This window comes from Anser anser (genome assembly GCF_964211835.1).
Source record: "Anser anser genome assembly, chromosome: 3".
Classification (NCBI taxonomy): Eukaryota; Metazoa; Chordata; class Aves; order Anseriformes; family Anatidae; genus Anser; species Anser anser.
This window is the reverse complement of record NC_139722.1, coordinates 34,755,459-34,770,438: the sequence shown is the minus strand read 5'-3', so window position 1 is coordinate 34,770,438 and position 14,980 is coordinate 34,755,459. Positions and strand designations below refer to the sequence as shown.

At 36.3% G+C, this 14,980-nt stretch overlaps 1 protein-coding gene and 1 long non-coding RNA gene across 7 annotated transcripts in view; one reads left to right on the top strand and one right to left on the bottom strand.

Moving 5' to 3' along the window:
• MEI4 (meiotic double-stranded break formation protein 4) overlaps positions 1-5,433 on the bottom strand; it is a 162,569-nt gene extending 157,136 nt beyond the window's left edge. For 4 of the 6 annotated variants that reach the window (XM_083828033.1, XM_083828034.1, XM_083828031.1 and 1 more), the window contains exon 1: positions 5,069-5,433. In XM_083828033.1, the coding sequence (XP_083684159.1) occupies positions 5,069-5,111 (43 nt within the window). In that variant the 5' untranslated portion in view covers positions 5,112-5,433. The remainder of the gene's footprint in view (positions 1-5,068) is intronic. The other 2 variants (XM_083828030.1, XM_083828029.1) reach the window with 1 other exon arrangement.
• A 165-nt stretch (positions 5,434-5,598) lies between these two features.
• On the top strand, positions 5,599-13,991 carry LOC310896125. Its single transcript, XR_014581203.1, has 3 exons — positions 5,599-5,880; positions 8,872-8,904; positions 11,045-13,991. It is a non-coding gene; the product is annotated as an uncharacterized lncRNA (long non-coding RNA).
• Positions 13,992-14,980: the final 989 nt, after the last annotated feature.

Genomic DNA, 14,980 nt, shown 5'->3' with positions numbered 1-14,980 from the left:
TTTTTTTTCACTGTTAACTACACACAACTAAACAGTGCAGCTCAACTTCATCTCCTGAATGCGTAGCTGTTGCTTTCTTTGCAGCACACAACACCAAATTAAGTCTCTAGAGTAAAAAATATTCTCCTGGATGCTATCTGGCACTTTATTTATTTATTTTTTCCTCATGCAGAAATTGCAATAGCATCAACCACAGGCTGATAGGGATAACAATAATTTTCTATTGTTTGAACACTGCCCTGGGGAACCTGTTCCAGCACCCGACAACCCTCTCGGTGGAGAACCTTTTCCTGACATCCAGCCTGAACCTTGATTAACCCAGAAAGATCATTTAACACCACCAAAGTAGTGACCCTGGAACGAGACAGACGTCTCCCTCACCCAGTTCTGTGTTCCTCTACTGGGCACTGACCACAGAAAGTGCCTGCAGAACCCAGACACGGAGGGATTAGCTAATAGGTTCACACAAGCAAATCCTCAGCTCAAGAGCTTTTAACAAGTCTTTCACGAGGTATTTATGGGTAAGGGATGTGAATTTTAAACAATTAGTCTTTCTGAACCCTACCTATAATTTTTTGACTGACCTTGGAGACATGGAAATTACAGGATTGGGGGGGGGGGGGGGGGGGGAGAAGAGGGTTAAATGAGTGCATTTTTAAAAACACAGTTATATTGTGATTTAAAATGATAAGGCACCTCAAAATAAAACCAAAACCTAAACTTGTTTGAAATAATTAAGTATTCGAGGAATACTCATGTCACAGGACTGCACACCTTAGGCCTGATCCCTAAGTTTGCCCACATAAATCATGGCTAATAATGGAAGAAACTTCTTCAAATTCCATTGTCAAAACCTTATTGTTTACAGGACATTTATTTCTTATTCAGAACATTATCATCACTGAAAGCTTTAAAAATTAATACAGTAAGACACAAAATAGACGATAACTAACGTCCAGGCCATCAAGGGCTTAGTTCTCTTCACATTTGAAATAGATGATACACATTAAAGGACTTGCCAGGGCAGCACCAAATTGCTGTCACCACTGCTACACAGCTAAAAATCTTCAAACAGTCCTAAATTATAGTAATAAATATTAGAAAAAAATAGTTTGTTGTCTAAATTAAGTGTATGGTCTGTCACTAATAGCACAAATGTAATAGGAAAAACTGTTTTGTTGGCATGATTTTCACTTCAGCTGGCCTATCAATTTCACGCTGAAGATAAAGGTGAAAATATTGCCAGTATCTGTGTAACCTCATTGTGCGTTACATGACAGCAACCGAGATACTGACCTATTATAATGGCACACAAAACAGGTCACAAAATGATGTGAGTGCTCTAGCGGAACTGAGCTGAGCTGCAGACACATACGGCTATAACATTAAGCAACAATAAAATAAACTTGATTTAATTAGTATGCCAAACATAATACCGTCTTTTACGCATATAATAAATAATGATAATAGGACAGCTGCATAATCAAGATGAACTAAAGTATGCCTTGTGTTCCAATTAAGCAGCTTTTATTGTAAAAATGTATAAAATGCATATTAAAACATGGCTGCTTGATGGTGTCATTTTTAAACAACATAATATACAAACATATGTAATGTGGATATAGTTACTGAGGGAAACATTCAATTTTACTACCATAATCTGAAACAATACCTCCAGCATATTCTTTTGTTGTTGTTTATGGACTCAAGATGCTAAAGTGATACTGAAAATAATAAATATTTAAAAGACGCTTTGTCAAAAGCGCAAGAAAACTTGATTAAAATGCACCATGAGATTTATTTCTTCAAACCATTTAACTCTTAAATCTTTTTAGCTTTTAAAATCAAGTCATACAAATTCTCCAAAAACAATTAAGAACAACAACTTTAAAAATACGTTAGAGCTTTTTAACATTCACCACCTGTAAACATTGCCTAGCATTAAGAACATAAGCAAGCATAACCCCTCAGGATTTTGGTAAAACTTAAGAGGCAGGATTTATCTCCTCTTAGCTACAGAAATCTACAGTGCAGAAGGCTACGGCTGAGTTAGCTGTCTAGACTTCCTTTAAAGATCAGTGGGCAGAAACAGGGATTTCTAATAACACTAAGTCAAGTGATTTGTACATCTGCCTTGTGATGACATTATTCATGGCCCAGAAAGGCTTGTTTCCCTCCTTGGACTACAAAGGGAGCTCAAATGATGGGATCAGATGCACATACACGTATTATGCACTGTGAGATGAGTGCACCACAGGCAGCTAAAGCTCAGACCTGCAAAAAATATTTAAGTGTCTAACAAGTGAAATTATGCAGGTTTAAAATAAACACCTTTTAAAACAAGTTTGTAATTCTAGGCCTTCTGAATACCTCAGAAGAAATTAAGTTTTCTATAAGAAAACCCAGAAATCATGGAAAAATGTTGAGAAACTTGTAAACATTTCAACATTGCTCATGCACAAAAAAACTTGGCATACAGGTGCCAGGTAAAACACATGAGAAGCATCGAATATCTAGAAGTCCAGAATTAAATAAGCATAAAACAACTAGATTGGCCCTTCATAAAGCTGCTGTGCATTAGTCTTTGGCAAGATCATGTGAGGAAATTATACATTATTTCCTCCCATTTGAAAATGAGTAAACTCCCATTTTTAGATACCAAACAAAACTGCCTTCTCAAACACAAGTGGGTATATGTACACAAGTATGTATATAAACACAAAGTGTGTGTATATATATATATATCCATAACTATTACATGCTTAGATTATCTCTTTCAAGGTTTGAACTGTTCTGGCATTTTGGTTTCTGAACAGAATCAAATACGTTTTTTTTAAAAAAAAAAAAAACTTTTCCCCTAACATACCACTGCAGTGACACAAATGTGATTCTTCATTGAAGAATCTTAAGTCATTCAGAAGTTCAACCCTGTCAATCTTATTAAAGAAACATTAAAAAGCGCTGGCAGCAAGGACAGTTTATGCACTATAGGAGCCTTAAAAAGATAAAAAGATTCTATTTTTGTTCTATTCCCATCAGAATAGGCCAAGTAGAAAACCCTAATGTAAGCCTGAGATTTTTGATCATTTTAAATTATGTATATGTTCTCCCTTCAAGCTGAGAGTTCTTCCTTTTGCACTTTTTCTCCACTAACTTTTTTTTTTTGGCTGTGCCTCTTACAATGCTATCTAGTGAATCTGACATACATTACAATTACCACTACCATGTTTTTCTTTACTATTCTCAGCACTGAAGACATGTGTGTATGGATGTAAAAGGGTATTTATTCTACCAAGGCCTCTGCTCAGAAATTAAAGTATAACTCTGTGGTGGACATCTTTCTGCTCTTATATTGGCACAGATATTTTTCCCCTACAGAAACAAACTGTAATCAATCGGGTGTAACTCCAATTGCTTTGGAAATTGAGAATATACTTTTCATTACTGCTTTACAAAATACACTGTGAAAGTCAGATCTTTAGTCATTTACAAAAATTCACATGTGCTAATAGTATTTAGTCACCTAAAGGATAAATTTACAGTTGACATTTTGGACTATGAATATACGTATCTTTACATAAAAATACATAAAGACTATCTTTAGTCTTTATATACTGCCAAGTTGCAACAAAAAAGTTGCTGTACCTCCAACCTTCATCTACTACATTAGTTCCTGAATGTAGAATTTCAGAGAAGAATTTTAAAAAGGCAATCATAAATGGTTTGGAAGATTATACAGGGATTATTTGGCTTCTTTCCTCTTCCCACATTAAAAATATACTGAATAAAACATTACCATACTTTTCGATTTCACATTTCCAACCTCTATCTGAATAGTTCCATTCTCACAAGTTTTTTATATCTGTGATATCAGTAGCTTTCAGTGAACAAGTAACTTGCAGGTAACTTAGCAGAAAACTTGGTTTCCTCACACAAATTTTATACTGGCAGAATGAAAAATGAGTTTGTTCAAGAGAAAGCAAATGTTTTTTGAGACAAGAAGAATAGCAGGCTACTAGGAATCTAGTACTCTAAAAAGCATACAGTATCTGATGAAGAACAAAGCTTTATATTTACTACAGATACTAACGTAACTATAACCACAATTACATGCATAGTTCTTGAATATCAGTTTGTGAAGCACTGGAAGTTGTAAAAGATAGTCACAGTGAAAGTGACTTGCCAAGCATTCACAACCAAGTCTACAAAAAATAAATTATTTTTTACACTTCAATTCTGATCAATTACTACTTTATTCAAATTAAGAAAATGAACAGGAGAAAAATACAACCAAAAAAAAAAAAAATTCTTCCATTGGTCATAAAAGTGTATAAAAGTGTGGGAGACTAATAAGATGATACAACCTTATTTTAACAAGCAGCACATTAAAAATATTAATTGCTGCCCATCATCTATCCAACAAAGCAACAATACAACATTCTTTCTTGTAATTTAGATCAAACACATAGGAAAAAATCTTCAGATTTGTAGCACATTAGAAAACTGAAAACGTGAATAATAGATAACCTGCAGTTAGAAGTCATTCACAGCTTATCCTAATTAAAAACAAACCTAAACCAACCAAACAAAACCCCCCTACGTTTTACATGAAAGCTGCCATTTCTTTCCAAATAAACTAATAAAAGTGAGTCTTTCTTCAGGAGCTCACCCTGAAGAACCCCGCCCCACCAAGCCAAGCCATGGCAGCCTGAAGCAGCCCCTCACACAGCTTGCCTGGGACAAAATGGCTCCAGGTTCACCAGGCCCATGCAGGCAGCCAGTGATCAACTGCTCACACACTGAAATGAAGATGCCTGCTTCTCTCACTGGGTTCACTAGCGCCCCAGATAATTAATTACCAGATCTCCACCCAAAACACAATATTTACAAACACAATGTCTCCACACACAGCAACAGCAGCGGCAGGGGGAGGCTGCCCACTCACACCAACAAAATGGCGTCTGGGTGGGGGCATCTCCTCAGGCCAGTGCCCGGCACCTTCACCCAGCCACCCTTAGCATTTCCCTGGCCCTATGGAGATCGAGGCTTTCAGGAAGTCCCAACCCACCTGCAGCAGGACCTCTGCTTTGGGGGACGCTCCAGGGCTCCATGGCAAGCCCTCACAGGCGGCTCACTGAGATCCACACTGCCCCCTCGCAGGTGGCAGCCCAGCCCCAGGGCAGAGGGGCTGCGCTGGGGCAGGCGAGCTCCTGGCTCCAAGTCTGCCTGGGCCCTGCCAGGCCCTCACCTAGGCTGAGGGGAAAACAAAGGGCTGGGGAAACGTGGAAGCCTTGTAGAAGATGGCCAACTTAACAACCACCTCCCTGTCTTCAGAGAGGGAGAGAGTCCCCCTCTGTGAGGGAAGCAGACAAGCAAGGCCCTGAGGAGAAGTGTAGAGGCAATGAATGGCTTAGAGCACAGGCTGGAGCTGCTGGTCAATCAGGCTCTTAATTTTAATTTTCATGTTGGCTGTTGAGGTGGTGTTTTCACTTAAAGCTCATCATCATCACCTGTGTCTCCTAAAGTGGTCCTCCATGTTTTTATGCTGATGTGTGCTTGGTGTCAAGCTGATATTAGTTTTACTGAGCATGAAGGTCTCATGAACTTGTTGATTAATTAGATTCTCTTTAAACATTTCTTGTGTTTGGATATCCATGAGATCTTAAAAACTTTGAAACAGTATTTCTTTAACAGTACATTGGAGATATATGCTCCCTTTTGGCTGTGATCAAAGATTGCCAATCAACTGAAGAAGTTATTATTGTATGTACAATTAAATTCTTTACACAAGCTATGCTGAAAAGTTTGTGTTAAGGCCTTCTTGGCCAGAAATGGTTTCTCAGCAGTTGATGAAGGAGGGGAGGGAGAGCAGGAGGCAAGGTAAGAAATCAGTAAGGAAGCTGGTTGCATTGGAGTTAGGTTTATCAAAATATATAAAACTCTTCAGTATAGGATTGATCTTTATAAACACAGAAGTATTCAGATATGACAAGCAATATATATTTTTTAAATTCTCATCCCCCTTTTTTTTCTTGGATAATTTGAAAAGCTTTGTTTTTAACACCTTAAGCTAATTTATTAAAAAATCCTAATGCTTTTATCAAGATACATAGTGTCAGATTTCTGATCTTTTTTTTTCCTTGAAAAATAAATTCACCACTCCCACTACAGAAAACTTAACACATTGCAACTTTCATTTTATACTCTAAATAATAAAAATAAATTAGACTGAATAATTTAGAGAGTATTTTCTTTCTGACAGTGCTACTTATTTCTCAGTGAAGCCCAGGGGAAAAAATAACAAAATATTCTCCAGCCTTTTTATATTATTACTTTACTTTACAATAATGTACCAACAGCCATACTTTTTTTATCCTTTCCTGTATATCTTTGTGCATCTGCTGTGCATAAAAGTGATGCAGATACTTCTCAAAGTGGACACTCGTTATGTAGAACAAAATGTCCATGTTTTCATGTAATCTTTTCAGTTGTGACTGAAAGAAAAAACTGAGAGACACAGAAACATAGAATCATAGGATCATTTAGGTTGGAAAAGATCTCCAAGATCATCAAGTCCAACAATGACTTTAGTGCTTTTACCTGCAATTCTGGGTTTTATATACAGAGAGCTGAATGTAAAAGGCAGAATTAGGCAGAAGCAGTGTTATTACTGTTTAAAACTAGAAAGTGGCTCTGACTGTTTTGTTTGTTTGTTTGTTTTTTTGTTTTTTAAAGTACCAGTGGTACCCACAAGGGTAGGCTTGCTGAGAGACATCTACCAAGTCTGAAACCTTCTACCAATAAATAGTGCCAGTTAAGATGTTTTAGGCTTGATTATTTTATACTTAAACATTCAAGATCTGCATAAATTTAATTTTAGATTCACAGCTCTTTTTTGGGGATTTGGAACTAATAGTAGTTAAAAGCAATGTGTCTCAAACTTCTAAACTCATTGTATGCAACTTTCAGAATACCAGCCATGTACACTTTACAGTTTTTAGTTTTGCATTTTAAATTAAATGAAGCATCCCAATATTTTAAGGTGGAAAAAGCTGAATAGTTCCCCTTTCCCTCTCTCTACCCCCCACCCAACCCCCATTTAAACAGAATATCTCTTTGCTATTCATCAGAAAGCAGCAAATAAGGGCACAATCGGCTGCAGACTCACTTTGAGATACATAATTTTGGTCTATTGAAGAACACTTCCCAAACATAACATGTAGCTTTTTTTAAACTTGCATTAACTTTATGTTCTCAACACTTCCAGTGATTGCATAATCTAATAGATCAGCTTTGCAATCAAGGAACAATGTGTGTGCATGTGTGCAAGCTAGTTACATCCAATAAATAAAAAATAAGATACAATTTCCATTTTAATACCCAAACACTGGGTGATTAGCACTGCATGTAATCTCAAGTGAAGCAACAGTAAAACCAAGTTTTGATTTCAAATAAGGAGTTTGTATATCATGAAGGGAACTGATTCTACTAGCTGCTGATAAATTCTTTTGATCTCTGTTTCTGAAGATGCCTTTTGATCTGAAAAACAGTCAAAGGATATATTCATGGCACAAGGTCATACAAAATAATTAGCTGCTTTTATTAATAATTAAACATAAAAGCAGTGCAGGTGTTAAATTGCATTAGAGGTCGTGCATTCTCAGCATTTAACCAATTCATACACTGAATAATTACAGACAAGTCAGTGGTCAACTAAACACAAAAACACAACCTTCAATCAATTGTTAAGAGTAAATGAATTATATTACTGTAGAACATGCAGGCCCTGCTCTTACTGGATGCCTGCAGTATCAACAATAATTTGAACAAACATGAAAGTATAACTTTTCTATTGGAGAACTACAATTTATCAGAATTCATTAGACATCTTTATGTTTTAGCACATCTCAATTTACCCAAGGGCTGGAAGTGTCTAAAAACACATACGAAATATGTTGTCTCAACAGATGTAGTCTGCAGTTTTGTGTAGTTGATGTGGAGCAAGAGACGTACCAATTTGAGAAGAGTGAGTGAAAATCACTAACAGGAATGTCAGTGTCTTCTCATATGAGCTTTCATTCTTCTGTGTTACACTGCTATATATAATTAAAGATAAAAATTTTGGCATCATGCATCTTCATTACTCAGCATCACACTTCAAAATGGATTGTAATGTGTTTGTGATGGCTCTATTCTGTATGTAATTATGATGACAGAAATATGGTTCAAGTACATTATTAGCCTCATTGATCATAATCTGCAATTCTAAACAAATCATCTGATTTAGGATGTTCATGAAGTTATGCAATGACTTCTTTGTTACTGTTCAGAAATAAAGCATTACCATCAGGAAGGAAAGATAACACTTCAGCAGCTGAAGCAATGAAAACCTCGCTTCTCCAAAAGCAATATAAAAAGTTAGGCACAATTTGAGAACAGGGAAACAAACAACACTCACTGTTAATTAGAGGCGACATACCATCAGTTATCATGGTATGCTCTGTTATGAGGAAATACTTTACAGTGCTTTATTTAAATGTTAACACTTACATAACACTGTAAAATTAGGTGCACACACGATATGATAGCAGAATCCATTCTCTTCGCTTCTACTAAACAAAGAGAAAACCTTTCCCTTCAAGGATTTCACTGTCCAGAAACCAATACAAAAAGATCCCAATGAAATCAGGTAAGGAAAAAAGGGCAAAAACATCCTGGCAAGTAATCCAAATGATGGTCATATTTTAATGTTGACATGTTTAAAAATGATGTGACGATGTAACAGACAATTTTCTGCATTTGCATTTCATCATTGATCTAAGACTAACAAAATAATTTTGTGAGAGTTTATTCTTCATTTCCATTTTACAGGACAACAGAGACTGGAAAGAAAGAAAAAATAATGTAAGTACATATAAAAAGAGTTTTCAATGAATTTATTACATCATAATTCCATGAGCTTTTCTTTTTGAGTATTAGAGTTGTGAAATATCTGTCCTATGACAAAATTCAGATTACATTTCTACACATGGGGCTAGAATCAAAGAGCTTCTGAGGCATGTAAGTCCTCCCTAACTGCCTCAGAATACAGAAAATTAAGTGAATTAAAATATCTACATTATTCGGATTTATGCTGAGGCATATTGATTAGCATTCATCTGTGAAAACATTGGGAGTCAGATGAATCACGGACTACAATGTTAATTTCCTATTAATTTCCAGTGTTCATGGACCTATTATAACATGTCCAGAGGAGTTGATCAGAGGGCTGGAGCACCTCTCCTACAAAGACAGGCTGAGAGAGTTGGGTTTGTTCAGCCTGGAGAAGAGAAGGCTTCAGGGGAACCCTACAGCAGCCTTCCGCTACCTAAAGGGGGCCTACAGAAAAGCTGGGGAGGGACTCTTCGTCAGGGAGTGGAGTGATAGGACAAGGGGTAATGGCTTTAAACTAAAGGAGGGTAGGTTTCGATTAGATATTCTGCAGAAATTCTTCACTCAGAGGGTGATGAGGCCCTGGAGCAGGATACCCAGAGAAGCTGTGGATGCCCCATCCCTGGAGGTGTTCAGGGCCAGGCTGGATGGGGTCTTGGGTAACCTGATCTAGTGGGAGGTGTCCCTGCCTATGGTAGTGGGTTTGGAAATAGATGATCTTTAAGGTGTCTTCTAACCCAAACCATTCTATGGTTCTGTGATTTCTTCCAACTGACCTGAACGGGTCTGGCATAAGCTTTGATCAAATTACTTCATCTTTGGAACATACCCGCGTAACTGCAATTCACACACACAAAAAAGTCACATGCTACCTCACTTAATACAGAGTAGTTGTGTTAGTGTTGCTAGCATCTGTCTAGGCAGTAGCTTGTTGTTCAGAGATTGAGAGTTAGAGAATAATTGTTTTCTTTGGGGGAAATTTGTACCTTGGGTCCCATAGGAGCATTGCAACCTGTAAGCAAGATGGTGTTACCAGACAGACACATGTTAAGGTACATACTATCTGTATTTTGTGAAAGACATGACTATTCCAGGCCTAAGGTCAGGAGAACTTTTAGAGTCTGTGAATCGTATATGGGCCAAAGTACTCTTCTTCCTGCAGTTCACAAAAGACAACATTTTCTCTTATTGTGAAAACTTATATTGTTTATACACACTCATGTGCATACATAGATGGTAATTGACAGACCTAGTTCTATGGGCTAAGCAGTCCTGTTAGTCTCCAAAATTAGTAATTTTGAGGGTAATTAGTAATTTGAGGGTAACTTCTACCCTCAAAAGACATGTATTGCTCTTGTAGGTGAGGAGGGGCAGGGCAAGCTACTCAGCCGTGTAAATTATCACCATTTCATTCAGTCAAAAGGAGTTTTGTCAGTCTGCTGTAATTTTAAATGTGTCCCACTGTGTTTAGCAAGATTAAACAGTTAATTAATTTGTTTTTCCTAGTGTGAAATGTAGGCTTCATAATAAATTATTAAAAATGTACATTTATGAAGCCCAGAATTACTTGTATCTAGTAAACAAGGAAAGGAGATTGGAGAAAGAACAAACATTCCTCAGAAAAACTTAATTTTTTTAGACTAGTAAAATTAATTTGTAATGCAATATATGCCATAAATAGAATAGGTCATATACAGAGGTATGTACATATACTGATGTATATACACATGCATTTAGATAGATGGATACATACATACACAGACAGGCAGACAGGTAGATATAAATGCCAAAGTGAAACAAGCTGTAGACAGAGGAAAAGAAAATAATTTTTGTTATCTGTCTACTATGTTCCAGCTATAGCAACTGGCTTCCAAAGATAAAACAAACACTTTGTCCCCTCTATACGCAATTTTCTTTCCCTTAAAAAAGTGCCATCACTTGTCCTAGTTCAGCGGCTACGGAACTTTACAGCTGAAGGGCTGAACGTAATTTTAACAGATCAAGGGAGCTGCAGTCAATACTGTATCTGTTTTGAAACTCTAATCCTGTGCTTCCTGGGGCTCCTGGAGCCCATCAGGGAAGGGTAATGGACCTAACAAATCCTTTCTTCCAGGCACTGAGTTGTTGCTGTGGAGAAGAAGAGCATCTGCTGAGAGCATGAGAGGGACTAGTTACTGTGGTTCCCATGCCTGAAATGAAATGGTGGTGATACACAAATGTGAACATCAGTAGATACAAATGAAGATGCCATTTAAAATGTGCATGGCATGGCTCAAGTGAAACAATTTCAAATTCAAATAAAATCATTGTAAGTCCTGGTGCAGCTGTCCAGAAATCTGCAGCTCTGCAAGTGGGCAGCAGGCTATGGATAAGAACCACAAAGGCTGAGCTGTGCATATTTTAAGGGGAAAAATTGCACATGTCTGTAAGACTCCACTAATGTCTATTTTGTAGAAGGATTTAAGAGACAATCACCCATCTGCCAAAATATGCATGCTGTCTTTAATCAAGTTTCTGCAGAATGAAGAAAAAACATCAGAAGGAACTTTAAAGAAAAAAGTATACAAGGTTGTCAACTGTATTTCTCAATTACTTATTAAGAAATTTGTCCAAGACAAATGATTAAGAGGAAAGAATATGCAATGAATGTGAACATACATTTTATGATATGTGTAATTTTGGAACTAGACTCAGTGGTTGTGACTCGCAAGGTCACTGAGACACCTGTGGGAGGGGAGGATGCTTCACTTAAATCCACGAAAGCTGTTGCATAAGTGTTGTTCATAAAATTAACTAAACTAATTCAGCTCTGGTTTGATTCTAGCCCTTTGATGAAATAATTCAGTATTTAATTTTTGAGTTATTATATGTAAAATCAATGCATGTTTTTTCATTTCAGCTGCAACATTTTATTAAATGCCCCTTACTGTAAGCTTGATTTGTTGTATAACCTGAGTTCTTAACTATGTGGGGGAAGATGAAAGAAAAAATAACAAGTCAGTAGAGTTAAATCCTTATGCAGGTTACTTGGGTAGTTCATATCTGAGAACAAAGAAAACTTGAGTTCTGTGGAGTATATATGACACTTGATATATGTGCTGTATATGTAAGTTCCTTTAGGTTTGTAAGAGTTAAACTGAAGTTTAATCAAAAGTTTTACTCTGCATCAATCTGTGAGAACCTGAGGTGAAATTGGACCAAGTAAAGTATTCATGGAGTTAATCCTCTTGTATTCCCATGCACCTTGCATTTGGAGGGGAGTTATTTTCCAATAGCTTTTATAATTTTCATTCCTTCTTCAACTCTGCTATTTTATTTATGCTTTATCACCAAATTCTACACACAGACATGTGCATGACTTCATTGAGAGTCATCTCAAGGGAAAATGTGGCCTTTAATAAATATGCAATGAGGCACAGTTGTGATTGAGGTAGGTAGTTTTAAGATGCATAGCTTGGTGATTTCAAAATCAGATTTCTTCAGACATGCCAAAGGCAGGTATATGTCATACTAAATGCTTCTTGAATTGGAGTATAAAAGGGCACCCTAAACATTTTTCAAATGATGCGGAATCTATTTCCTCATTTTCCATAACTCAGAACCAGCCAAATTGGATTTTTAGCACACTTTCATAATAATTCATATTTGGGTAGTGAACAAACATGAAAAATGTCAGCACAACAGATTATGTTCTTAATCCTTTGACTGCCATGATAGAAATACCTTCTCAACCATTATTAAGACCATTGCAAGTGAGATACTATAAAAAGTAAAAAAGATGCTTTCCTCTTTGTTTCTTCATTTGAAATGTTTGCTTAGGTAGTCCTCAGAACACTGTTCTTTGCTATTAAATGTCTTCAAGGAATAATATTTAAAATGCTCCAGGCTGTTCAAAATTTGCAAAGCACTGTCAAAGTTCAAAGAAGCCTATGTTGCCACTGGTGTTTCCTCATATGCTAAGATTCCCTCTCCTCTGAAGTGATTACTTGTATACTTATTTTCAAGGCTAGAAATTGTTCTGCTGATTTTCATGAAGACCAGCTTGTCCTCATTATTTTTATTTTCCTTGTGGAAAACAGTAAACTGTCTGAATGCTCTGTGAGTTTACTCCTGTTTAAAGTTGATACTGAGCCAAAGAGATGATCCCAGTGTCCCATAGATCATTCCTTAGCCTGGCAGTCAGTATGATTTCACCTGGGTCTCCATATCTGGTAAATCCAGTAGAAGGGACACCAAGCATGGAAATGCACATCAGTTGAAAGCATAAGAAATGCCCCAGTGGGTCCATCTAACCCATTTTTTTCTCCTATAGCAGCAGTGGAAAAGGCCATTAGGATATTATTTGGAGATTACTGGCTGGCATCTGTTTTCTCCTCTGTGCTTTGCTTCAGCTCTCAGACAATTTTGAGCCCTTCATTAGTGCTATAGCTGAGCATCTTGCTATTTTCCTTGACCATCTTCATGTCAGAAAAGTGCCATTGCTTAAACTTTTTTTTGTAAACAGAGTGTAACAGGTAATCAAACACAGTGTGAGAAATTAAATTCTTTCTTCAGTATCCTTTCTAGCACCCTATCTAATAGAGTCGGTTATCCCATTTGACCCGTATGATTAACAAAATATTAACTAACAACTAACCTGGACAGAAGAGTTTGGTTTTTCTTTTTTTTTTTTCTTTTTTTTCTTTTTCCTCCTTCCTTGGTGAAATGGCAGCTGTAAGCCAGGATATATCTGTATAAAACACCACTATATATTTTTCGAAGACACTGGTGCAACAGAGATGCTAATGCAGTTTTCAAAAACTGGGTGCTTAAATAAATTGATTATAAATTTGATAGACTAGGTTTTAGCATGTCCCCAAAGCACTATTCCAAACACATCCTAAATTCTCTGCAAATTTGCGGGACAGAATATTTATGTTCTTGTGTAAGAACACCCAAATAAAGATACTACAGAATTTGTAACTGAAAAAAAATGCTTTTGGATATCGTGTCAAATGTCATTCCATACCAATTTTCTATCATTAAGTTACAGTTTCATGAGTTAAATGCAGTAAGCTTGCACCGCAGAGCTAAGAAAGTCCATGTGAAATATCTAAGTAGCTCATAGAAACCTTTCAAGCTCCTGGTGAGTATAGGAAATTCTGAAAGGATCATTCAGATGTCCCTGAAGGAATTCAAAGATTATGTGAACGACCTTGAAAATAAAACTTCATAATAGAAAACTGACAGGTTCTTAACTATAAAATCATAAATGCAACTCAAATCATTGAAAGGGCTTAGTGAGTTTTTAAAGGAGTTTTAAAGGAGTGAGTTTTTAAAACCTTGAATGGGAACTTTTTGAGCATTAATATCAGAAAATCATGAACAGTGGATTGTTAGGTGACTAAAACAGTTCGAGCTAAAAAGAAAAAAAAAGATAATGTAGATTTATATTTTAAATTTAAAAATAAAATTTAAAAAGAAATTCAAAAGCTTTAAAATAATATTGAGCCTCCACAAAATCACAGGAGATTATTCCCATCTTCTTCATTATTTTTCCCCATATAATAAAGGCTAACAGATAGAGTCCATTTTTAATTTCTAGGATCGCTTCTTAGAAGCTAACCTGGTTTATATGGTGATTAGATGGTGCTGCAAAAATGATGCAGTTACAAAAGGCATAGAGATAATTCTTTGATTCTGAAAGGTTTGAGAAATACTTGGTAACATCTCATTTTAAAGTATGTTTTTAAATCTTTTTGAACAGGTCATCTTCTTATGTCTAAAGTGGGAAAAAAAAAAAACCACAGTATAATGTCTTCTTGTTTAGTCACTAATAATAACTACAGAAACACCTAGATTCAGAAACAGGATAGAAGGAACTGTAGAAACTTTCTGCATAGAAACAGGAAACAAGAACCAAGAATCGTTATAACTTCTTTCTTTGGTTTTCTTGATGTAAGTCTCAGGTGCGATTGAACCCATAAAAAAAATATTGGTATAAATTTTTAAGATCAAAGCAAGGATCCTCTCTTTCCAAATATAAAAATGCTGCTGCAGACATACACTA